Source organism: Archocentrus centrarchus, chromosome 17 (assembly GCF_007364275.1).
Source record: "Archocentrus centrarchus isolate MPI-CPG fArcCen1 chromosome 17, fArcCen1, whole genome shotgun sequence".
Taxonomy (NCBI): Eukaryota; Metazoa; Chordata; class Actinopteri; order Cichliformes; family Cichlidae; genus Archocentrus; species Archocentrus centrarchus.
The window spans coordinates 7,594,982-7,621,276 of NC_044362.1; the positions used below are offsets into that span (position 1 = coordinate 7,594,982).

The 26,295-nt window shown below is 41.5% G+C and overlaps 1 protein-coding gene across 1 annotated transcript in view; it reads right to left on the reverse strand.

The window, feature by feature from the left end:
• Positions 1-26,295, reverse strand: part of cdh24b (cadherin 24, type 2b) — a 149,351-nt gene that overhangs the window by 22,677 nt on the left and 100,379 nt on the right. The window contains exon 6 of the mRNA XM_030751439.1: positions 15,278-15,459. Coding sequence (XP_030607299.1) covers positions 15,278-15,459 — 182 coding nt within the window. The remainder of the gene's footprint in view (positions 1-15,277; positions 15,460-26,295) is intronic.

A 26,295-nucleotide genomic window follows, 5' to 3' on the forward strand; every position in this document is an offset into this window, starting at 1 on the left:
GTTATGAAGCCTATTTGTCTGAGGTGTCTTTGTGATTGCGTGCCGCTCTCCCGCCAGCGCGGCGCCTCTGAAGCGAAGAGATAGCCTCTGATCTGGTTTGCCGAGATGATTGTTAGCGAGGGCACGGCCACACACAAGCAATCACATACGTCCACTGTCTCACACACGCACCCTGACACGCACCTGCTGTTGATTAAATTTCAAAAAAGGAACACGTTTGGGTCTGGTTCAAAATACCTGTTTGAGGTATCAGTGGGTGTATGTGTGGACCTGCGCGTGGATGTACAAGTGGTTCTTTTGAGCCTGTGTGTCCTCAGATCCTCTGTGAGTATCTCTGTGTCCTTAAAAGTAAGTACGCATATAATTCATCTCAGTATGATTGGCACAGGGAACTGTGTTGGACAGGGGGATAAATGGGCTCTCTAGCTATGCAGAATTTTCACTGTCAGATTCAAACAGGGGGAAAAAAAAATCATTGTGAGGATCCCACCAGCAGTAGGAATATTGATATCCTCTCTGCCTCTCTTCTTCCTTTCTGATCTCCCTTTTGCTATTTCTCCTTCGCTTTTCTTCCCGCTCTCTGAACTGTAAACCGGCGTAAACGGCTTTACAGAAAATCAGCAGCTTTCAGAAAGAGTTGCAGATTGATTAAAAATTATGCAGAAAAAAAGGGCAAATTGAAATACACAGAAATGCAGGCAATTTGTGGAATTTCTCGGCAGATAAAAAATAAATACAGAAGAAGAATAGTTAGGGAGTACGGAGAGAGAGACTGAGGTGGTGACGAAGTGTGTGTGTGTGTGTGTGTGTGTGGGGGGGGGTTCTCTAACGGGGTCCCCATTACAGGGAGAGAGAGAGACAATCTGTCTGAGGAGGAGAGGTGTCACTTACACTGCGAGCACACACTCATCACCCTCCGCCCTCCCTCCACCCTGCACTCCATCACTCTGCTCCCCCTCCTTCGCTACCTCACACACTCCATCACCTAGTCCCCAACTCACCCGCCCACACCTATCTTTTTTCCCTCCCTGGTGAGTGTGCGACAGGGCACCGGCTCTGACAAACCACAACACACACTCATCCTTCTCTTTCCTACACCCTTACAGTCAGGCACTTAACACACAGCCACCCCACTGTTCTTCTACTTTTTCATTTTTTTTTGGTATCATAAATAAAATCTTCACTCATTTTTTCACACATAAGCACTACATCTACTTGTGCACTTACAGACACATCAAAAAAACACAACTTGTAATCATTATAGAGGACCTGTGAGGGTCCACGTACAGTTGTCACAAATGTCCAAAACATGAAGGGTCAAATTCTGGCTTATTTCAAGCCATATCTAATTTTTTTTTCTGAAATTTGACAAAGCATTTTTGCCATGTATTGCTGACAGAATATTACTTACATAAGCAGCGTAGCCACCAACTGATTGCATGTCACTTGCACAAACCCCAGGCGTCTTCCTTACTAGCTGAATAAGAAAGCAGTAACACTGACTTCATTTACCCTTGGCTCGCCGCCTTCACTGAAGGCTGAGACTGTGATTTAGAGCAGTTTGAACTGTTAGCTTAACATTAATTTAACAAGGCTGAAGCAGAGGTAGAGGAGACTGGGGGGGAAAAAATGGGAGATTGGAATGAATGGTACACTGTAACAAATTTCCCTGTAAAATTACAGTAATGTACTGTCAGCCAGATTAGCCAGCATGAAACTGTGATTTTGCAGTGGACCTACTGCAATCTAGAGCAGTTTCTTAATAATATAAAAAAAAAATATTAGAGTGCAGTGCTGGATAGAATATGAGCATTTTAATATAACACTGTCAGCTGCTTGGTTGCTATTATACTGTTGGTTTAGTGTTCCTAATGTAAAATGTAAAATACTGCAGCTCTAAAGCTGAACCCAGTCTTAATCTTCATCTTCTGGCCCATGTTGTATGGATTCAGTTTCTTACCTTTCTCGAACCACTGACAAGATATCAGCTTTTGTCACGATTCCCCTGCAGCTTGCACTTCACAGTTATGGTAATCCTGCTGTATTCAACAATTTCACTGTGTGCTAAATGAGGTAGTGGGACTTCATACAATGTGAATTTGCTCAGATGAGTTATGGGCAGACTTGAGCAACAGAGGGAAAATTAAGTCTGACTTAAATGTGAAAGAAACAAAATACTGTGAGACTGCACATTACATTGCTGTTGGCATCCATCCATCCATCCATCCATCCAGGACACGTCTCTAACACAAAGAGATAGGCAACCATTCATGATCGCATTCATACCTACAGCCAATTTAGTATCACCAGTTCATCTAATATGCATGCCTTTGCACTGTGGGAGGAAGCCAGAGACCCCATGCAAGCACGTTAAAAACATCAGGTGGGTTTGAACCAGGAACCCTCTTGCTGTGAGGCAATAGTGCTGAATCACTGTAATTAATACTTTCTTCCTTAAAGGTGTCAAGATTTAGAGTATTAAACTGTTTTCTCAGCTCTCCTTCCTCACCGCACCTCTGAGAGCTGCTTGCTGTATACAGTATATACTGTAAAAAAAAAAAAAAACCATAAGGTTGCAATATCTTATAAAATGCAAACCAAATGAATATTTAATGTGACCACCCTTTACCCCGAGAAAAGCACCAGTTCTCCAGGACACACATGCACACAGTTTTTAGTTGGCAGGTAGGCTGTTGGAAGCATGTCAGAGAACTTGCCACATTTCTCCTGTGGCTTTAGGCTCTCTCATTGTCTTCTGTCTCTTCATGTAATCCCAGACAGACTCCATAATGTTGACACCAGGGCTGGGGGGCTCTACCATCTGTTCTTGTCACTGAAGATAGTTCTTTATGACTCTGGCTGTATGCTTGGGATTGTTGTGCTGCTGCAGAATGATTTTAGGACCAATCAGATGCCTCCCTGATAGATCTGCATGTGATGGATCAGAATCTAAACATACAGTATAAATTGCCTGAAGCTTTTTGCACATTGTGGCAGATGAACTTCACACTGCCTGAAAATTTTGTCTGTGTTTTTTTTTTTTTTTTTTTTCATGGGTACAGATTTGGGTGATTTTCTCTGGGAAAAGAAGAGTATATATTATCTTGCAAAGAAGAGTGTCAAAGGGAAAGGTTTAACAGGTAATGACATAAAAGGATTGAACAAAAAAAAATGTGAATTTGGTGTTAAGTTAATTTGCAAACACGCTCAGCTTGTGATGTCTTTCACCTTGATTTGATGTTTTTTTTATGCTTTAGCAGATTTTCTTAGTTTTGTATCACTGAGAATTGAAAAATCTCTCTATTCTGCACTGTTCCAACAAGCAGATTCAAAACTCAGCACTAGACTCTGTTTTCTGACCTTTTGCAGATATTCATCCACATCAAAACAGAACCAACAAACTGAAGCTGAAGCTAATCATTAAATACAGTAACTGTTATACATATACATACTTTCTCATTCCTAGTTAGTACTCCCCTCTGTTTCCCCACCCACGCGCTCCACAAGTGTAACCTTCTTGTGTCCTGTGATGCGGCGCTCCAACAGTCTGTTTTGAAATTCTAATTCTATACCCTTTAAAATTTGCTTCACAGTTAGCAGAAATTAATTAGCTAACCTGCATGCTAGACTAGCAATACATAATACATCTCTCCTCAAAGAGGTCGACCTGTAGGCACGCACGCATGACTGAGAAAGTGTGTGCGCGCGTGTGTGTGTGCGTGCGTGCACTTTGCACACGCAGCAACTGTACATTAATGGGAGTTGAGGCTTCTAATCACCGAGGAGGTGATTCTCCCTGCCTTTACTGTAATTGATGTAAACAAAAAAAAAGTGATGATGCATATAAGCGCGTGCATGCAGCACAGTGTGCATATATGGTGTGCGGTGTGTTTTCAGCACCCCGCTGTCCTTGGCAGCTTGAGCTCCTTTTTGATTTTGTGCGTTCTAAATCAAGATCATACATCACATTTGTCTGATGACAAACTCAGCTTTGGACATTTCTGCCAACAAGCACTACTGCAGAGTTGAGAGAACAAAGACTCGTCTAAATCTCCCTTTTGACTTTGTTCTTCCTCTGCCGCCTCCCCTTCCCTCTGTCACTTGTCTCTTGTCTTCTGTCTTATTTCACTCTCAGAGGTCCAGTGTCTTCCTTTTTAAAAAAAAAAAAAAAAAAAGCAATACACTGGTCTCTCTCTTTTCCTCTTTTTCTCCAACTCTCTCTCAGTTTTTCCCTGTGAGGAGATTAGCACAATCTCTCCTCCGCGTGAGAAAACAAACACAGATAATCCTGGGCACGCTGCTGGCGTGTGACCGAGGATTAGCCAGCCGTTTTAAGTGAGAGCATATGGAAATAATAACGGCAAACTGACACACGCGTGAGCTAGCTTGTCCCCCAGGTAAGAGGAATGAAAAGCGCACAAATAGCAGGCTTACACAGCTCACAGCACCCCGTAAACATACCTCAGAAGGAACCTCCTGAATTGGGATACCGCCAGATTCTTCTTAATGATGTTGTGACATGTTTAGTGTAGCGTCAAGTGATCCCACTTTGTTGTACAGATGCTGTTTAATTCAGTATATGTGTAATGAGGTATTTTGAAAATGGGGCATTATGCTGTGTTTGTGTTCAGTGTTTGTTTTTTTATGACTTCAGCATGCCATACACACTAGACCCTTTATCACCTGTCTGATTTGCATGTAAAGCACCTGTGCCTATTAGATGATGGCAAGATTACCTGTGTGTTTCTCTCTTCTATTTCTTGCTCCAGTTCATTTTGATTAGTGGATTCGAGGAAACCTAAACCAGGAGCCACCAGTACTGGCGCCTATGAATGTTATCTTCTAGCCATTAGGGGGCACTGCTGCAGAACAATGTCAAGGAATTACTATTGGACATAGTGTTATACTAATTCTTAAATTACCTGCTGCTTACTCTGTGGCCTTGCTCACATGCTGTATCAAAAATCTATTAGCAGGAATGTGTACGTTCATTAGCAGTAATATATTAGTAAATAGCTGCAGCGGAGCAGCGCTGACCAGTCAGAGAGCAAACAGGAATAGAATAAAGACTATAGAAGAAGAAAATGGGAAAGAGGAAATTAGTTTCAAAAGAATGAATGGATTGTTGATCCGTGTATTAGTGTGTGTGCCTGTTTGTGTCTGGAAATGTGTGTGAATGTAAATGAGGCAGACCTAGGCTGAGTCAGAGCCGCAAACACACACAGTCTGACATGGCCTCCAGACACAAAACAGAGCGAGGTCGAGGTGAGGGAGCAAGTGAGATATTAAGTGGGGAGGGCATGTGTGTGTGTGTGTGTGTGTCCCATGCACTGCGTTTTTTTGGACATGTATGGAGATCAGAGATCAGAGAATGCAGAGAGATGGGGGCTAATGATGGGAGGAAGATAGGGGTGAGGGGAAGAGTGGAGACAGAGGAAGAGGAGAATAGGAGGGGGAGGGAAATCTTTTTATTGCTGGGGGTCTCTGCGGGACTGACAGTAAATAAGCAATGATAAGCAGCAGGCAGCTTCAGTCGACACCCAGACTTGCAAGCTGTTAATGACCCAGCTTCTCTCACGTGTCCCTGCCTAACCCTCGCCCTTTTGTGAGGATGTTCTCTTCCTCTCTCTGCTCAAAGGCACGCCATCCACAGTCTGTCTCATTCTTCTTCTTTTTACTCTCCCATTTTGTGATCACTTGCTCTGTCTCCATCTTATTTTACATACCCCAAATCTTTCCCCCTCTCTCTTTTGACCCTGTTTCCTTCTAATCGGCTGTTAACCCTCCCGCTGCTCCCACCCACCTGCCATCTCGCGCATCATTCTGAGGTAAAGACGCACCCCTCTCCATCCTCAGAGGAGCGATCGCTCCTCCTCAGAGCTCCTTTCCTTCAATCTCTGCAGTTTAAACACAAGGAGCTGCGAGGTCAAGTGTGTTATATTGATGCGTGCCTCTGTATATATATATCTCTCAGTGGTTTATTGGTGCTTGTGTAGGTGTGCGTCTCCGTTTCTGTGTATCCCTGTCTGTGTGAGAATGCGCGTCGTAGATCAGCGGTTAAAGAGATTCAGCCCACAGCAGTGAGATGACCAACAAGGTCAAGGCCAGCTCTGTGGCAACACAAATTGTTCCACTTGGAAATCCTTTCTTCTCCGGAGGCACACAGATCATCTCGTTCCCCTGTTAAAATTCTTCTCACTGTGAAAGCCTTCTGACTCCGAGAAACGGACGCCGGGGCATGGGAGTCATTATTAACGCAACCCAAACATATGCACGCTTGCATACACACACACACACACACACACACACACACACACACACACACACACACACACAAAGTAGGCCTGTGATTTTATTTAATTTTTACATTTTTTTGTTTGTTTAATGAAGTAGAAACTGAGGGGGAGCTTAGCGCTAATTTCATGCTTTGTTTGTTTAATTCTATTAATCGTAGCCAATCATACATGATTTCCATTAGTTATGCATGGATTCCCTGAAAGGCTAAATCCTTTTAAACCACTGAAGTCAGATTATTTTAAATTCATATACAGCGTTTGAGTAACACACCCACCTTTACCCCAAATCCCAATACTGCTAAGGCTACAGCTCGTGTAAATACTCGGGAAATTGTGCCTTGCAGCATCTGTAAATATTCAATATATGTTCCACTTTGCAAGCATTCAGAATTGATCCACATGTAACCTGTGATTATCCAGTTTTATTTAACTGGAGCAGCAGCCCTGCTCTAATCTATTTCTCTGGTGCCTCTGCAGAGAGAGTAAAGCAGCATGGAGGAGGCCATGCTGAAATATTAATTGTGCTTTTTGCTTTGTGTCTGTATGAATGCTGTGGCTAAACCCAGTGCTGGTAACATCGTAGGTCCGAGGTCCTTACTGTATTTGTTTACATATAATTTTCACATCCATTACATCAGTAGCCCAGCACATGCTGATGCTCACCGATTCTCCCCAGCAGATTGGCGCGTCTCTTCTTCAGTCTGTCTTATTGTTGCCATGCTGTCTCCCTCCCTCTCGCCTAATAACTGTACCTCTCTTTTTTATTATTTATTTCTTCCACCTTTTTTCTACTTGTCTTTCTGGATGGGTATTTCTAACCTCCTGTGCTTCGCAGCCTATAGCTGAGCTAATTTCTCCATGGCTGTCACTGATTTCGTAGCTCTTGCTGTCTCGGTGTCTCTCTCCCTGTCTCTTTGCACATCTCTCTCTGGTTGCTTCTTACTCTAACCCTCTTGTTATACCGCACTCTCTGCTGTCACCGCCTCACAGGACCTCAATTTAACATTCCTCCCTCAGCTCTCCCATCGTTTCCCTCCTTCTTCAGCCGCACTCTTTCGCCTTGTTTCCAGGTCCTTGGCTTAGATTTCTTTCTCTTGCACCTCTCTCCATATCCAGTCCTTGCCCTACCTCTGCGCTTCTCTTCAAAGGAATTTGAAAATCCTGCTCTACACACCTCCTCCAGGTGCGGATTGTTTCTAACGAATCTTGCAAACCCAAGGCTGAGAACTGACACGGTGATAAATTCACACAAACGCAAACAATCACGCGCACACGCCAGTATGCATACCGGAACGCAAACCAAAACATTTGTGCACTCAGGCGTTCACCAGCAAAAACAAAAACAACATAAACTGTTGAATACAAATACAATTTTTTTTTTTTTTTTTTGGAATACATGTTGGCAGATTTTGCCAAATTGCTGTTTGTGTTTCCTGAAAACAAAATGTCAACGATTTCAGAAGCTTCATGTGCGTCTGCAAAGATTTTTCATGAAATTTATTCGGCACAAAAGTGTGTAGAATTTTTACATAAAGTTATCTGAAATAGCAAAATTCTGACTTTCTGCCAGCAATGCAAACCCCACACTCTCATAGCACCCCCCCCCCCCAACCGCACACCCCTGTGGATATGGTCTAATGACTTGCCCGGTGTCATGGGCAAACTCCCACGCACCCTTGATTATCCTCAAAAGGATTAAGAGCCGGTCCAGTGATCCGTGACCAGGAAGGAAACTACATTGTTCTTCCTGGATCTGAAGTCTGACTAACAGATGGATTCTCCTCTCCAGCGGCCCTGCATAGACCTCACCAGGTAGGCTGATGAGTGTGGCAGATATTGAAGAAATAGCTTTAAAGTCAAACATACTGTAATCAAACAAAAACCTCATCCTAGCGACTGGGGCACTCACAGACCCCAGAGGCACACTGTTTGTCATATCTCAGAGGTGCTTTAATGTATTGCTCCAGTTTTTCGGTATTTGGCCAATCAGTGTGTTCCTCATGACTCATTGTTTCCTGCTTCTGCTTTGACTGGTGCTTTTTAAAAATTCAAATGTACTGAGGTCCTGAGGGAATGCAGTCAAAAGCACCCGTTTCTGCCTATGCAGTTTTAATAGATGGAACTAATTGAGTCCTATTTAGCGTAGAGGCACTCTGTCAGTCATTCTGAAGGAGAGACACACAGACAGTCTGAGCATGAGCCAAATCATGTACTGTATCTGCCTGCATGTCACATTCATAGTTCTATTTGTTTTGCATTATGCACAATTTGAAAAGCATTGCTGTTTTATTATCCATCCATCTTCTTCTGCAGGGTTGCTGCCACAGGGCGAGAGGCAGGGTGCACCCTGGACAGGTCACCAGCCTGTCACAGGGCTAACACAGAGAAACCAGCAACCATTCGCATTCACACTTATGGGCAATTTAGAATTAACCTTTAACCTAACCCCACTAACTGCATGTATTTGGACTGTGGGAGGAAACCGGAGTACCCTCGCAGACACGGGCAGAACATGCAAACTGCACTCAGGCATGCACTGCACTGCACAGAAGATGGATTTGAACCCAGGACCTTCTTGCTGTGAGGCAACAGTGCTAACCACCGTGTTGCCCTTCCTTTATTGTCATAATTTCTTTAGTAAACCATTTCAAGAGTGCCAACACGCTAAATAAACTGCTGCAGACTTTGTCTAAACATTGTATGATGTTTGCTTAATTAGCCTACTGTTCACATTTTAAGGCATAAATGAGAAACTGTGTGTTTATTCAAATTTCATAAATCAGGAGGTTTGACATGAATACTGACAGCAAGGTCTCAATTTATTTGTTTCTGTTTTTTTTTTTATTCTCAATGTATTTGTTACGGAAAGAAAAATTCAATAAAGAATGACTGTGGGTTTATTTTTGTTATTTTATAATAGGGTCAAAATGACCCCCAGTCATTTCCTCACATAAATATGAAGCAAAAATGTTTTCTTTGAAATTACAGAGAACTAAATAAAGCCAAAAGATGATAAATAAGCATGTAAGCATGAATGTGAATCAGGATAAAAGCGGCTGTATGTCTTTCACAATAAGCAAATTAACTACAAACATGGTTTTTTTTTTTTTTTTTTTTGAGGGGGGGTGTTTTAATGTTTAATTACATTAATTACATAACTAATTATGTTTTGAGGTAAAATAAGTTGACATTTTGCTATGATAGCTGTGTTAATTATGGTGCGAACCCAGTCGGTATTCTTGATACACTAAATGTGTTGGTAGGATGAAGATTTACAGGATGACTAGCTCCATCCATTTAACACCTGTAGAATTTATTTGAGTTACTGCTGCATTCCTATCAGCTTGAAGCAGTCAAGCTGATAGGATATTCTCCTGATAGAGCTGATATTCTCCTCTGACCTCTGGCATCAACAAGGCATTTCCACCCAGAGAACTGCCGCTCACTGGATATTTTCTCTTTTTTGCACCATTCTCTGTAAACTCTAGAGATGATGGTTGTGTGGGGAAAATCCCAGCAGATCAACATTTTCAGAAATACTCAGAGTAGGCTGCACTGATATGTCGGCAGATATTAGCCATTTGTTGATATATCAGTATCGGCATTTATAATGGCCAGTAAAGGAAAATTTGTTTATTTTTTAAATGCACTGATTGAGTTCCTGACATGTGATTGGCTTATTAGATATTTGTGTCAATGAGCAGTTGAACAGGTGCACTAAACAAAGTGGCTGGAGAGTGTATATTGTATTACTTGGAAATATTCCATATTTTTCAAGGTGTATTGCTACCAAATTTCAAGGCTTTCCATGGGTGTGTATTTTGAAGCTCCACTGCTGGTTCCTAATGAAGAATGCATAAAGTTAATGAAGATAAAAAATAATTCACATTATATTTTAAGCAGGTTGACTAATTCCCTGAAGCAGCTGGGTGCTGTAGTTTTTACTGAATTCCCAGCAGCAGAGCTGGAGTGTTACCTGTTGTATTTTTGGTATCAGGACTTTTGTATGTGGGATTGTGCAAAAGAAAATCTACAATATGCGCGAGTTTTTGTGAGTGGACACATGGCCTTGTGCAGTGTGTGGCTCATTGATGGGATTTTAATAGCTTTTGGTGTGCAATGGAGCCCAGTGGCAGAGGAAGAATACCATAGCAGGTTCTGATTACACGGGTTATGCTGGTTAGGAGGATCGGGTGATTTTTGGATGCAGTCTATTCATTGGATTTATCATAATACATGGCATCAAAAGCACACACACAACCATGCTTTTCCTTTTGTTGCAGCTTCATGAATATAACACTTGGCAGTCTGTATAGCACAGACTGCACAACATGTGCTGAAGTACACGCTCTCTCACTGAGTGATCCCACAGATCAGAGAAATGGCTAACAACAATAAAGGCAACTCACATGTACTTTTACTGAAGTCTCTGAGGCACTTCTGAGGATCTCATTTGAAATCAAAGCAACGTAGCTCAGACTGGCCTCCCACACCCCTGCTTATTAGGTGTACATTTTGTGTGAGCATGTGATCTCTTCCTCATACAGACAAAAGGCATGCTGTCACCCATCACTTCCATCATGCAAATACATCTTTGAAAGAAGGTGATCAGTCAGCAACTCGTTTGAATGTTTGAAGATAATTGAGCTTTGCACTAAAGTGATCTAGCCATCTGTATCCTGCATACACCAAAAAAAAGACAACCGGAGTTGACTCTTGAAGAGAGTTAAAAGCACAGACTGTATATAAAAGACAGCTGTAGCAACCATGACCTCCCATTCTCAAGCCAGTCTAATCCTGATTTTATTAAACCAGATATGAACCGTCCCTGAGCCGTAAGAATATCATTTGTAACCTTCGCTAGTGCGGTTTCTGTACTGTGAATTTTAAATCCTGACTGAAACTCTTCAAATAAACCATTCCTCTGAAGATCAGTTAGCTGTTTTACAACTCCATCCAAGATTTTTTTTAGATAAAAAGAAGGTTTGAAATTGGCCTATAAATTACTAAGACAGCTGGGTCAAGTGATGGCTTTTAAGCAATGGTTTAATTACTGCCACCTCAATGGCCTGTGATAAGTAACCTGTTAATAAAGATAGATTGATCAAATTTAAGACTGAAGCATTAATTAATTGTAGGACTTCTTTGAGCAGACATGTAGGAATGGGTCTAATAGATACGTTGATGGTTTAGAGGAATAATTATTGAAGTTAACTCAGAAAGATCAATCAGAGAGAAAGAATCTAAATAAATAGTAGTATTGAAAGTGGCTGTACATAAAGAGTCTGGCTTTCAAATGAATCTCTGTCTGGGTCTTTGGTTAATCAACAAACTGGAGTCGAAGATTGCTGCTACTCCTCCTCCTCGGCCTGTGCTTCGAGGATTCTTACAGTTAGTGTGACTTGGGGGGTGTTGATTCATTTAAACTAACATATTCATCCTGCTGTAACCACATTTTTGTAAGGCAGAATGAATCAATATGTTGATCAATTATTAAATAATTTACTAAAAGGAACAAAAAGGGGCACAGAGAAAACTACAGTCTGTCATGGTCCTGGGCTTTGACCAGTGTTTTGTGTTTTGATTCTTAGGTTTTGTTATCATTGATTCTGAGTTTCCTATGGGTTTTGAGTTTCCATTTATTATGTTTTGAGTCCTGTTCTTAGTTATATTGTTAGTGTTCCTGTTTCCTTTGTTTCAGTTTTGAGTATTTAGTTTCTGTTCATGCTTTGTGGATTTTTCCTCAGTGTGTTTGCTTCCCTGTATCTAGTCTGTGTTTCTGTTTCCCTGTTCACACACTTCCTGTTTTATTTTGCCAGCCTTTGTCCTGTGTGCCAGGTTTCTGGTGTCTCCATCTTGTTAGTGTGATTCTGTTCAGCTGTGCTCCCTGGTGTGTCCTATTTCCCTGATTGCTCTGATGTGTATATACCGTCTGCATTTCCCTTAGTCCTCTGTTGCATCCTCGTCGTTTGTTTCTCCCACTGTGTGCCCTTATCTTTTTGCTCTTATTCGTGCTCATGTCCAAGTACAGTTTTCAGTTGAGTTTATATCGTGTGCTGCTGGCACCTGTCCAGCTTTATGTATTGCATTCAAGTTATTAAAACTAATTTTTGAGTTTAGTTCTTGTCCAGCGAGCCCTGCCTTGGGGTCCTCATCCTGCCTACCACAGCGTTACATGATACTAACATTATTTTGCCATTTTTACACAGAGATTCAATATTAACTTTAGTAACTTCCGATTGACATAACCGTGTGTCATTACTGTCGACATTTTTTATTATTTTACAAAATCAACATTTATCAAGCAGTTACAGGGTTCCTTCTACGTTGCCTGCTCTGACCCCTGGAAGACAATCATCAGTGTTTGCTGGTGTCTCTATGTTCACATTTCTCAAAACAGAGTCACCAGTAACCAGTTTGGTCCTTGGTGGGTGTGTTCCAGAGTGGGGAAAAATGATCTGAAATGGACAGATTAGTGGTGCACCAAAGGCTCTGTTTGACACACTGAGAAGGAAAGTGTTGAAGGGACAGGTGAGGAAGCCATGCTGTTAGTGACTCGGCTAATAGCTATGCTAAGCTAACAAATCCCTAAGGACACACCAAGTGAATACTATGAATATAATTTATGGGGGATTCAGCAGAGAGTGTGTGTTGGATAAAGTAAATGAAGATTACCTAAAGCAGTGATTCCCAAAGTGTGGGCCGCAGTCCCCTGGTGGACCACAAATGTACTGCAAGTGGGCTGCAGTAATAACAGAAATTGAGTTTGAAATTACAAGTATGCATAGTTACATATTTACATAAATGTATTTATTTATATAAAAAGTGAATTAAGGGGGCCGCAGTGCTCTTGACTTTGGGAACCACTGATCTAAAAGTTTGTATTTAATCAAGCCACACAGATTAAGCTACACAAACACCACTGTGTGTAAGTAAGACAATACCACAGTGAGAGGTGATCACCAAGCATCACCAAGTTCAGAGATGGACTTATGAAAAAATTAGGGGTGGGACTTTAACGCGTTAATTTCGATTAATTAATTACGGGGAAAATAATGAATTAAACATTTTAACGCATTTTAACCACACTTTGCACCGTGGAACGTTTCTCAGTGCACGAGTTCCAGGCGTACAGATTATATATACAATGTCCAAATTCAGGGGCCGCATCCTTCGAAGGACCTGGCCCCGACCCCTTCGCGGCCCACGAAGACTGCAAAGGCCGGAAGTGAGCGGCTAGCGTTCATATCAGCGTCGCCGGCCCTCACCTCTGCCTAGCTCATGTCGCCTAGCAACCGTGAGCGCGAAGCACAGCTGTGTAAAAGCAGCTGGTTAAACGGAGAACGAACTTTTTCTCCTTTTTGTGGTTTAATTTTAAGTCTTTAATTCAAAATAAGCTGTTAAAACAAGCATGACACATTTCAACATGAAGGAATACATCTGAATGATTAATTTCCAACTATATTAAGTGAGACATTAATGTTGACTAAAACTATCCAGTTATGATGCTAAACTTTAATTTCAGCAGTTTGCTTATCACAGGAGCACTTCCACCCTTCGTTGGTCTGTGTAGTAGACTGGTGGGAAAATAAACAAAATTTTGAAGTTTAAGCTTATGTATATTGATTCATTCATCAACCAAACTTAAATTAATATTTATCATGTCAAATATTTAAATGTGATTAAAATGCGATTAATTTCAATTAATTAATTACAAAGCTTCTAAATTAATTCGATTAATTTTTTTAATCGAGTCCCACCCCTAGAAAAAATGCAAAAGGTCATAAATTAAGTGAGCAGCAGAGGTATTTTGACACAGACTTCTATACATTCTGACTTCTTTCCCTTTTTAGACCTGAAATCCATTTTTTTTAATATTGAGTCTATTTTTATACAGACATGATTATTTTTTTCCTGAACTGTACCAAGTACTTTTAGATCCTAAACCTAACCATATAGTGACTGAAACAGCAAATAACGTTTAAAATGAAAAATAACAAGTCAAGAAAACCTAAGATTTCTATTCACAGAGAATGAAAACCAGCCAGCAACGAATTCCACTCATTAATGCAAACAAAACCCCACTACCTTCCTACACAGACTTTTGTCTGTTTTATACCACAGAGAAAAGAAAAATATATCCATATATATTGTATTTACATGGCTAATGATCTGTTCTGTCATTTGGGTATGATAATGTTTTGCCAACTCAATTCAAAATAGAAAAGCAGAGCCTTATTGATTTTCCTGTAGATGCAAATGCTCTGCGTGGAGAATGTGCTAAAAGGCAGGAGACAAACCACCCTAACAGTGGTCAAAATGCTTTTTGCTGCAAATAGTCAAACCGCCACTGCAAGCATTTGCATTTGGATGCATCACACTTTGGATTGAGTTTCATAGAGATATTTCATTATGTTTGCTGTAAACAGACGGAGTTACTGATAAATAGGAGGTTGGTTCTCAGCAAGTGCATCAAGCAGTAAATTCATTTGTCAAAAATCCAACAAAACACTCTTCTTCGATTGGAGTAAAATAAGGAAAGCAGGTAAGAAGAATGTATTTTAGCTGTATTAAAGTCCTCTCTGAAAGGGCTCTTCAGTGATGAATTGTGTGAGCTTATACAGCATTATTGTTCATTTCCAGGTAATTCCAGGTTAATGGGCTTAGACAGCATGTTGTTAGCTATGCTTTGACTCATAGGCAAAACAAAACTGTTCTCTAAAGACCTGCCCACACTACCTGTATCATCGCCTGTCCTCCCCCTCATCATCTGTTTCCTGTCTCCTTTACAGCCTTTTACCTTTGCAAAACGACTCCATATGTGTGCTCTTTTACCGCTCACTCTTCTATCACTGGTTTTCTCCTCCTCAGCCACTATCCCTCATAACCTTTACAAAACCCTTCCCTCCTCTTCTGCTGACTCTTTTATCAATATCTCCCTCCATATGTCCACCCCTCAGTCTCAGCCATCCTTCATTCACCTTGTTGAGCGTGATGACCGCCTCTTGGTTCACTCCGGTGATATTGAACGTGTCCCCGCTCTCCCCCTCCAGGATGGTATATTCCAGCTTGGCATTCTCACCCAGATCCGCGTCTGTTGCGGAGATGCGTCCTATCTCAGCGCCCGGGATGGCCAGCTCAGAAACGGAGAAGGACCACATACCTGGGGAGAGACACAGGACGGCGCATATTAGAGGAACTCTGTCATTTCATTAGCTCTGATACGCTTCATTTGTCAGTTAAACATTTAATTTTGTCTTTTGAAGTGTATTCCAATTGCTGTTCCCCACCTGTGCTGAGCCAATATTTACAACATTTCATTGCGATAAGGCAGCATTTAATTTAAAAGAACTGAGGGGATGAAGGAGAGAGATAAAAGCAGAGTGTGCATTTGAGCACTCTGCAGAGATATTATTAAAAGCCAGGTAGAATATGGCCAGAAAACCTGCTGTAAAAATAACTAAATTAAAAGAGACTGAGATTAAAAAACAACAACAAAAAAAAAAAAAAACACAGAAGGGTTTGAGGAGATAAAAAAGAGAAAAGATTACAGTTAAGAGAAGCTGCTGTCTCTCTGAGTTGTTCATTCTTTCCTTCTGCTGATATATATTAATCAAGATAACAGGATCTTTCATGCATGTTGGTTTATGTTCAGCTGTCAGCCCATTAAGGCAGTACATTATCAGGCCTTTTGCTGGCTTTGCAGTTTACATAATAGAGGCACACGAAACGTTCTTCTTCTCATCCATCTGGTGCACCTATGTGATGGAAATACAGTATACCAAAAAAAAGTGATGTTGCTATAGAAAAAAGCATGCACTCAAATTCAAATAGCCACCTTTCAGTTCATCCTAGCACACACAGTGGCCACAGACAAGAATAAGTGAGGTACGGGAGATGGAAATTGAGCAAGGGAAAAGGTAAGATATCACCATTTGGCACGCACGCACAGAACAGACAAGCTCATTCAAACGGAGCTGTTATCAGCTCAGCTAAAGCTAAAGGAATCAGATAGACCCGTGAACGTGAGAGAGAACAACATCACACAAACGCACTGGGCTGACAGAATAAACGATAGCCAGCACCTGACAAGTGTCTGGTCCCGCAACACACAATCAGACGAATTTCTGCAAATTTGACAACATCACAGCGAGACACACTGTGAGGTTATGTGACTTTGTGGATCAGGATTACAGACATCAAAGTCTTTTATCCTTGGAAACCAAAATTAGGGTGTCTGCTGTCATTCCAAGTCTGTTAATATCAAATCTGTAATATAAGCTTCCGTGCTAGTATTTGCAGTACTCTTCCCTCCAACAAGTCCTCCAAGTTAAAGTTGGGATAAAAACAGGCTTTCAACGCGTATTTTCAGTTGTGCCTTCAAAAACACAAATAATTAAGATAAGACTGTGTTCAGGCAAATATAACAGGGTCAGAGCTGGTTTTAGAAATACTAAAGTCACCATCACATTATTTACATTTTTTACTTGTCTCATTACTGACACCTTCTCCTACGCTGTGAAAGAGCAGCTTCTCTGTGCATCTGAACAACCAGGGATATACTTGATCTCTTTCGCTCAAGTGTGCCCCGTCTTGATCTTCGGAGGAGGAAGTGATGGCTCAGGCACATCCTCAGAAAGGCAGCAAGAAACATCACAAGCCAATCGCTGACCTGGAGCCCACAAGACTTTGTCAATGGCCTATGCTGCAAGAAGGGCAAAGGGCCATCTGTAGCTAACACTGGGCTACACTTGAAGCATGAAGCATAGCATGTCTCCTTCTGTTTCAGGTGAAACATTACAGCGAGAACTGCCACAAATCTAAGACCTCTTGGGAGGCATTTTCAGGAAAAAGCATTCTTTCACTGTCCACATCCCAGAAAACCAATTCAAGGATTAAAATTTCAGAGCACAGGGGTAGCATTAGAAAAAAAAATGATGAGACATTTTTATTATGCGGGACATGGCATTTGCTATCTACATTTCATGGGTATTGAAGTGCTTCAGGCATTGGATGTATCATCTGCAAATCGTGTATGATGAAGGACGAAATGTAAATAAACAAAATGTTTTCACGAGAAAACAAAAACAAATTTGACTAAATTGAGCTCCACGTTGCTGATGCAGAATGGGATATTTTCAGTACTATTACTGCTTATGTGTTTATGTCTCCAGCTGAAGGTGTTATTTCTACCTATATCTGAGTAATTGATGCGTGAGAAGGATACACAATTTGTCCTCCCGTGGACATTGGGTAAGAACAAAATGTATTCTAAACATTACTGATTTTCTTTACTTGTGTTTTATTTTTCACAAGCTTATGAATATCACCTCGGGGTACACCACGGGCTGGGTCTTGATGGTGCTTTGATAAGGGTTATACCCACAAATGCTTTAGAAAGGCTGAGGAAAGCCACAGCCTGAAGCGTGTCTGTTTCTCTGTGCTGCTATGAAACATTAAAAGTAATAAATACTTAATTAAGAGTTCTACAATTTTAGAGGTTTTTGGGAGTTAGCACCATCATACTTTTTATGAGTATTTTAAGTTGAACGTGCACTCGTTTTTCTTAAATTAACCCCCTTCACACAGATCTAGAGATCAGTTGGTAACTGGTTGGTAGGGAACAATTGTATTTTCCAACTGGTTAGGGAGAGGTTACAGGAGGTTGCTTGCTGCCACTAATTAGTTGCATACTGTAGGTATACAGTGCTGCACTGAGAGCCTCCTTGCGATTGCTTTCATTGCTAGCAGACTGCCTCGGTTGGCACCGACTTGCAAACACTTGCCATTTCCAGTTTGTGTTGCACTTTTTCAAGTTTCTTTGCTGCTCGGTGGTCAGTTAATGAGTGCCTTACAGGCAAACCGTGGCAATCAGATATCAAACAAAGCAAATACAAGGAGGATTTTAGGTGCAGCGAAAGGAACATCCAGCAACCACTCAACAACTAGTCAGAAATACACATTTTCCCTTGTGACTTCAGGTTGCCACGGTGCCCTTGACTAGTCCATAGGTCTGTGTGACTGAGGCCTTGGTTGGTTATTTTTTTGTTATTTGTTCAGTCTAATGTGGGTTTTTTTTGTATTTGTTTAGGACCACCTTAAAAAAACATTATCACCAGTGTGACAATCAGAATTCATGTTTGGGGTGGATGGATGGATTAATGAGATTTGGTTCCTATACAAAATGTCTTTAATTTCCTTTTTGTCTTAAGGGACAGATGGAAACTCTTTCCTGCATAAAATGAGCAGCGCTACAAATTAGCAGTGACAGAACAAGGAGTCGCCCTCTCTGTGTCATCTATCAGTAAGATAAGTTATTCAGACTCAACTCAATCAGTCAAGGGAAATGTAACCTTAGATCACAGATCAAAAATTGAACACTACAGAGCGGTGATGACGAGCGGTGGCAGAGGGAAAGAAATCAATGACCCTGTCGTTTGACAAGGAGTTGTCAATTTATGAATCAACATGTTAAAGCTATGTGAGATGTAGAGAGAGCAAAGAAATTGTGGCCAAGATGGATTTGATGACATTAGAGCAAATTCCTTCTTGATCAAGATGAAAGCGCAGTGAATCAAACAGTTCCACATTTTTCATTAAGCTGTCTTTTACTTAGCTATGATCTCCATACCCACCTGATTAGATTATATTAATTCCTTTTTTTATTTAACCTTCTGATTTGATTCTTCACCTCAAACAAAACTCTTTTTTTTTTTTTGTGAAATTTTTTCTGTGGCCGCTGCTGTAATGGCTGCGAGATTCTCACTGGAGATTACATAACAGCACAAAAGACACAATTTGACAGAAATTCAAATGGGGGTTGTTTTTTTTCATAGTTATATAGTGGTTAGCAGCTAGCTAGGACCACAGACTGCACACACAACAAGCAGTAACTGTGACAGCAGCATTAAGCTCACTGCTGGCCTTACGGCTGTAAAGGACCATGAACTGGTCCCACTGCCATATGCTGCTCTCCAAGCTGCTCCTTACACACTTTTTTTTTTTTAAACTTTCCTTTATTTACCGCCTGATGAACAACTGCTTCCTCTGCCTCTCTCTTCTTCTACAATTTACTCAAATTTCTCCACTGGATGCTTTCAAGGAGCGTGTCCCACAGCTGAAATCTGTAATGTACCTGATGGAATAGCTGTTTCCAGCGTGCTTGCTGTTTTGGAAAAAGAATCCAGTGATTTAAGGTCGCTTCAAAGTGCTACAGACTGTGAGAACAGCTTCTAAAAAGATCTCCCAGTTACACGATCTCCTACACTGCTGCTATTCATTAAAAGGAACGTATTGCTTTCAACTCATCGCTCTTTATGTACCAGAATTACACAGGATGTAAGTATGTCATTATTAGTGTGCATGTTCATACACTCAATACATTTTTCTTTCCCAGTAACCAAAGCAATCAATGTCCCTACATTCTTTTGTTTTGAAAATTAAATGGATCCTCGTTGATCAAACCAATGAAGAGCAAACGATTCAAATCAAACTCTGTGTCATAAAAATTACATTTCCATACTAAATGGAAAGCGCAGTTCTGCCCTTATTTTGTTTCATCAACATAACGAAGAGACAGCGCTAATTAATATTTCCTTCAAGTCCCCAGAATGCTGCAGCATCTTTCTCTTTCATTTATTGTTTTTCTTTTCATTACGCCCCCCCCCCCCCCCCCCCCCCCCCCCCCACCCACCCACAGTTGCACAAACAGCTTGTTTAAGTTTGGGGAAAGAGCTTTGTCTTGGTTTATTGCTGAAAAAGTCAACACTGACACAAAGCATGAAACAGGATGTGTTCAGATAATTAGCATTTAAATAAAACTGATTTTTTTTTTTTTTACTTTGAAATGTCTCTAAATGTTATTTTTATAATAAAAATGTATCAAATTAGAATAAAAGACAGATGAGAAAGAAGTAACTTGTTGTGAGGAACCTACTGAATCAGCAGCTCCTCTTTGCTTTAGAGATTTCAGCTTATTGTTTAGCTGTCCAGTCTGTAATTTTACTGCTTTGGTTCACGCTTATGTTCCCATTATTCATATTTTAGAAAATTAAAAATAAGTAAATAAATAAAGTCACTACCTGGGGAGGCAAAGACGAGGAGTCAAACTGCTGACCTTGGCCTTAAAAACGTGCTTTACAGTCCAAGCCACCAACACTGATGTAGTTTCAGCTCTCTGTGTTGGTAATTTAAGGTTCTTTTCAAGCTGTAGCCCAAAAGTGATAAATGACAAGCAGATAGCTTAAAAAAGCATCGACATGACAGGAAAAATGTCCTTTCAAGTGGTGCGCGATGATTTAAACGTCATGTTTTCTGTTGGTTAAGGACACAAAAACAAAATAGCAGGCCAATAATTCAACAAATTAAAATTGCAGCAGCACATCAGCTGTCCTCTCTCACGGAGGACACGTTGAAGAAAGAACATGAATGTTCAGGTAAAGTTTTTATAAAAGAGATTTATTTTGATTTATTATAATTTTTTTTTAAATCTGACTAATTTAAACTTTAAGTGCGTTTGCCATTTTTGCTGTTAAATCGCCGTCCTGCAGCAATCACGTCACTATTTATGGACGAATTTCTTTTTCAGATCTATGAGGTTCTGGCTGGACTGTGAATTTCTGTGTATAGATTGGCAACAGCTGACAACAGATTTGCCATTGTTGCTCATTTATCACAAACAGGCTGCATGTAATTGCCAATTTGACCCCATTCAATCACAACCTGCAGACTGACTCCGTCTTATTGCCGTTTTGTTGTCGTCTCGACACACCAAAGTCACTTTGAAGACGGCAGCCGACTGTGAGCAGGTGCAAACCTGTTCTCCATCATCAAAGCAGCCATTTCAAAGGTAACAAGACTGCAAGTTCACTGCACACAATGAACTCAGACCTCAGTTTTCACTGTAGCATTAGGCTGCTAATCAAAGTTCAGGCTAGGTAAGCCCATTAAATGGGGATACATTTTCATGTTACTTCATAAAATACTATTTTCAACAATACCAACTTTCTTGCAACAGTTTTGGGAAAGACCCTTTCCTGTTTCAACACATCAGTACCCTTGTGCACGTAGGCAGGTCCATAAAGAAAGAATTTTCCCAGGCTGATGGGAAAGAGTCCTGACCTCAGCACGTTCCAGCATAGGATGAATTAAGAGCGCTGACTGTGGGTCAGGGCTTATCAAAAACCATCAGTGCCTGACCCCAACTAATGCAGCCGTGGCTGAATGGGAGCAATTTCCTGCAGCCAGTTCTGTTCAAAGGCCTCCTTGAAGAGTGGAAGCTGTTACAGCAGCACAATAAAGCTCCAAAATACTGTACAGGTGTTGCGTTTAGGTGTCTACAAGACACAGCTTGATATATGATTGTTGTGTAACCTGTTATGTAAATATACTCCTGAGCCCTAGCATGCTATCATATAAAACTAGTGCAATTTGAACTAGAAAGCAGTGAGTGAGCAACCATCTTTTAAATAAATATATTCTGCTGTTAAGAGAGTAAGCGTACTCCCACGTGGCCCCGCGGGGGTCTGCCCACTAAAAGGGACAGCGTGTGCCAGTGAATCAACGCTAAACGCCAGTTTATGTTGTGTGACTACCATGCCTACCATCTGGGACTGACACAGCACCAGAAGGCTGAGACGAAGGCAACTCGAACATAAACAGGCCTGTTGCTAATGAGACAGCAAATTAGGAAAGTTATTTACAAGTCAGAGACTGCCGTTTCTATTGATCAGGCTTTTGTATGGTAAAGCTGTGTACAGCAGTCCCTTTCACACATACACACCAGCAGGGTGAAGTCCTCCAGTCTTTCTCTTTCTCATACACACTTGTCACACACGGGGGAGCGCTCCAGAGGAGAGTGACAAAAGGGGTGTGATGCTGGTAAAGTAGGCTAGACCAAGTCATTATCAGCTTTCTGCTCACACAGGAGAGCATCTGGCAACACTAGTCATACATCATTTCCACCTGTGATGGACTGGGAGAAAAGAAAAAAGGGGCGATTCAGCAGGGGGAGAGCAGAGAATAAAGAAATGAGTGGCAGGGAGAGAATCCCAGCTCATTCCCCACATAAAGAACCTCAAAAAGCAGCACAGGTTCCTGATAAAATCACACCTCGGATCGAAATGGAAAGGGGCTGTGTCCTGTCCGCCGCCTTTGTTCGCACAGGTAAAGTCATTAGAGTGGGCTGTGAGCAAACAGCATGGTCACACCGGTTCAATGCATCATGGCTCACTAATATAGATGCTTCCCACTGAGCTGGCCATAATTGTGCCTGGGAGGGAGGATCGAAAGCCCTCCTGTGCTGTATTTGGGCACTTCTTCACAGATAAGACGACACTCTCTTCATGTCTCTTTCTCACCTGTGGGGCTGCTCTGTTTCCCCACGACTGCTGTCAAACGGGAGTTCTCTGAGAGATGGTACAGTTGTCTGGGGACTGCCACTATTTGCAGCTGATTGGATGAACTGGGATCATGCTGGCATAGGGGATTATGTGGAAATGAAGCAAAATGACAGGTGGTGAGAGTTAATTAGAGTGGTTGTGGTTTAATATAGGTTTAAAAGTGCAGGAAAAGTGCTTAAATTGACATACTGCTGGATGGTGGGGGGGTAGGGGCTGGGGAAATGAAGAGCTGGTGACTGCAAAGAGGACAGACCAACATGAAATGACGAGAACACGAGAGGGACGGGGGGGGGGGGGGGGTAAGAAGGGAATGAAGAGGGTGAAAACCCAGCGGGGAACCGCTTTTTGAAGACAAGTTGGACCGGGGCCTGTGCTGGAAAAGCACAGAGGGCAGAGGAGAGGAGGCGGGGGGTTGAGTGGGAATAAAAAATAAGAGGATGTGACTCCACCGCATCTTTTCTAAAACAGAGGAGGGCTGTTTCTTGTGGTGGTGGTGGAAGGAGTCGAGTTAGGGGAGTCATTAAAAAAATGTCTAGCAGGCTAAAGCGCACAGACTAGTTTTGGAAATAGCCTGAATAAAATCTGCATCCATTTAGGAGGGAGTCCATCATGCAGGCACTTATACCCAAGATGGCTTAAGGGAAAAGGCCAGAGAGAGGGAAGGGAGGATCAAGGCACGCAGAGTGTGATTTAGGCGCAATCACGACACAAAGAGACGGAGCGATAGCTCAGGCAGGGATGACAACAAAGCTGCATCTGCTGCCAAAGCAAAAACGTATTCTTCCCAAGCCACTAGAGGGTTAAATTAAACTGCAAGTGGCAGCAGCGAAAGTGAAAGTGGCACCTACTATCTTGGTGCTAATGGGGTTAATAATGAAAGAGAATAGATCTCTTTCTTTACAGGCTGCAGGGCAAGCAGTATAAGCGCTGCATGTTGCTGCTTAACTCGCCTTGTGCAGAGACGTAGGCCATTAGCCATTACTGAGCTCTGTTCTAATGCCATATGCAGCAGGAGGAAACAGCTGGGTGTGCCTGAGTGTGTGTGTGTGTGTGTGTCCATTAATCCATTAGTATGTGAATGCCTGTACTCCCATGCCGGCGTGGGCGCACCCAGGTGCCTAAGTGCATTCACTGCTAAACAATGTTGACTCCAACACCCTGCATCAATCCCACAGTGACACCTTTTTTTTTGGTCAAAGCAGGAAGAAGCAATTCTAACAATTCACAAAGTGTTTTCACAGCAACTTTGTTTAAGTATTCTTCAAATTCGCCTACTGCATATTCACTTGAAATGAATTTCAGTTTGAAGGTTACAAAGAGAAAGCAAGTGCCAGCAGCAGCCCAGCCAGGATATCAAGTGGCTAAAAGGCTTTACATTGACTCCTGAGCGCACTGACAAAAATGATAAAACGACAAAGTGGTTGGCGAGCTGGCTCCCTGGTTGGCTGAATGAATGAATGATGTGACTGAGAGAAGGGAAAGTAGAGTGTGCAGTTAGACCAGTTAGACTCACCGCTGACATTTGCCTTCACCTACAAGATATTGTAGGAGACGGGAGATACCGGAAAATGTACGGCAAGAGCTGAGAAGAACACACACACAAAAAAATAGAGGAATACACGACTGGAGTGGAAGTGAATGAAGGAGGGCTGTGAGTGAGAAGGTGAAAAAAGAAAGAGAGAGGGAGGCAAAGCGAGAGAGAGATGTGACTGAGAGCTATGTTTCCAGCAGTGATTTTACTGTCTATTGAAGCAGAAAGCACTGAACTTGAGATGAAATATTAATACGGAGCAAAAGAAATAGACGGATAGAGAAAATAAAAGGATAAAAAGCACACTGGTAATAACCACCTCCATTTTAATTAGTTTCTTCTTTCATTTCATTTCCTCCATCTCTTCTTTTGGGCTCTGAAGATGTAAAACTTAATTAGGGAGTAACAATTATTGGAAATTATTGCCTATTACCTAATTGTTTATGTTATCGGTGAAATCATTATTACTTTCTGCGAATACAAACGAGCATTAGAGGTATGAAATTATTCAAAGTTTTTTTTGTTTTTTTTTTAATGTTGTTTTTTTTGGGGGAGGGGGGGGGGTCAGCCATAATATTCCAGTGAAGAGCAGGCAAATCCAGAGGTCAGGTTTAATTAACACAAGGTGCTGTCCCAGCCTGGAGGCAGGCTGCGGGCTGGACATAGATTTGCTGAGATGAGGAATGCTTCCTCTGCAGACAAAGAGCATCAATTTGTGAGTCCATAGAGACAAAGAAGACCCAGAAACAACTGTCAGCACCTAAATTAAACAGTGTAGATGCTTCTTTCTGCAAATTAATTTACAGTGATTGAATGCATTAAGTAATGTCAGCGGGCCTGGGAAATGCAATCACGACTCATATTTATTATGCATGTAAGGAGCCGCACTCAGGAATGAATACATTCCTCACACCTCTTGAGAGCTACTTGTGATGATTGTTGGACAGAGAGGTATGGTAGAACCTGGACAGGGTCTCAATATTTCACATGGTTTTAAAAACAAAAACAACCATCCATCGTTACATTTTGTGAACTGCTTATCTGATTCTGGGTCACAGGTCGGTGGCAGATCCATCCCAGCTGACCTGGGATGAGAGGAGCGGTACAGCTTGGACAGAACACCAGTTCGTTCATCACAGGGCGAGCGCAGAGACACGGGCAACCATTCCCTTTCATATTTTACCCACCTGTGTGTCTGTGCCTTTTTCAGACATGTGTACAACCCTAGGAGCAAGGCCTCTGTGCATACATTTGTATGTGTGTGGGTGCTGCAGCTGCTTCTGGTCCCTGCACGCCGGTCCCAAAAAAGAGCTCTAGCTTCTGAATTGTGGATAGCAAAAAAATGAATTTATTATCAGTGGTGTTTTGTGGTGAGCTATGCAGCTCACAAAGACACTCAAAAGATGCGTCCAGTCACAGTCAGTGCGTGCCTATCAGTTAACGCGAGGGCACACAACTCAGACTCTTGCTGTGTTGGAATGATAGCTAAAGATTCCATTACAATATAGGAATATAATAGGGCTATATTACTGTACAATCATCTGTCTTATTAACATTTCATATAAGAACCTGTACAAACAATTACAGACCTTTTTCCAATTAAAAAGTTGGCCGTGGCTTAGTGTTGACCAGTCGCCATGAAGCTGCAGGGTTTGCATTTTTGTGGAAGGAGTACAGTATGCGCTTTCTTTTGTATCCCACACAACTGAAAAATGATTAATATTTCACACAACTCGCAATCTTTAGAATCTCAACATCATTAACAAATATCTCTGCTCCCACATGTACATATTTCTGTGGAGACACCATCACCAAAAGAACGGAAGAAAAGAGAAGTAGTTTCTTCTCAGACAGTGAAGTCCACCTGTTATTTTTATTGCAATTATCAGTTTTACACTTATTAAATACCCGATGATGGTGGTGGCAGATGTTGCCACTAGTAAGATAAATCTGTACATTGTGAAATGAAAAAAAAAAGCATCATGCACACAACACAGGAAAGTATGTTTTTAAAGAGTTTATGAGATTACTTTTGAAAACTATTCTCCCTCTTGTTTTGTGTGTTTTA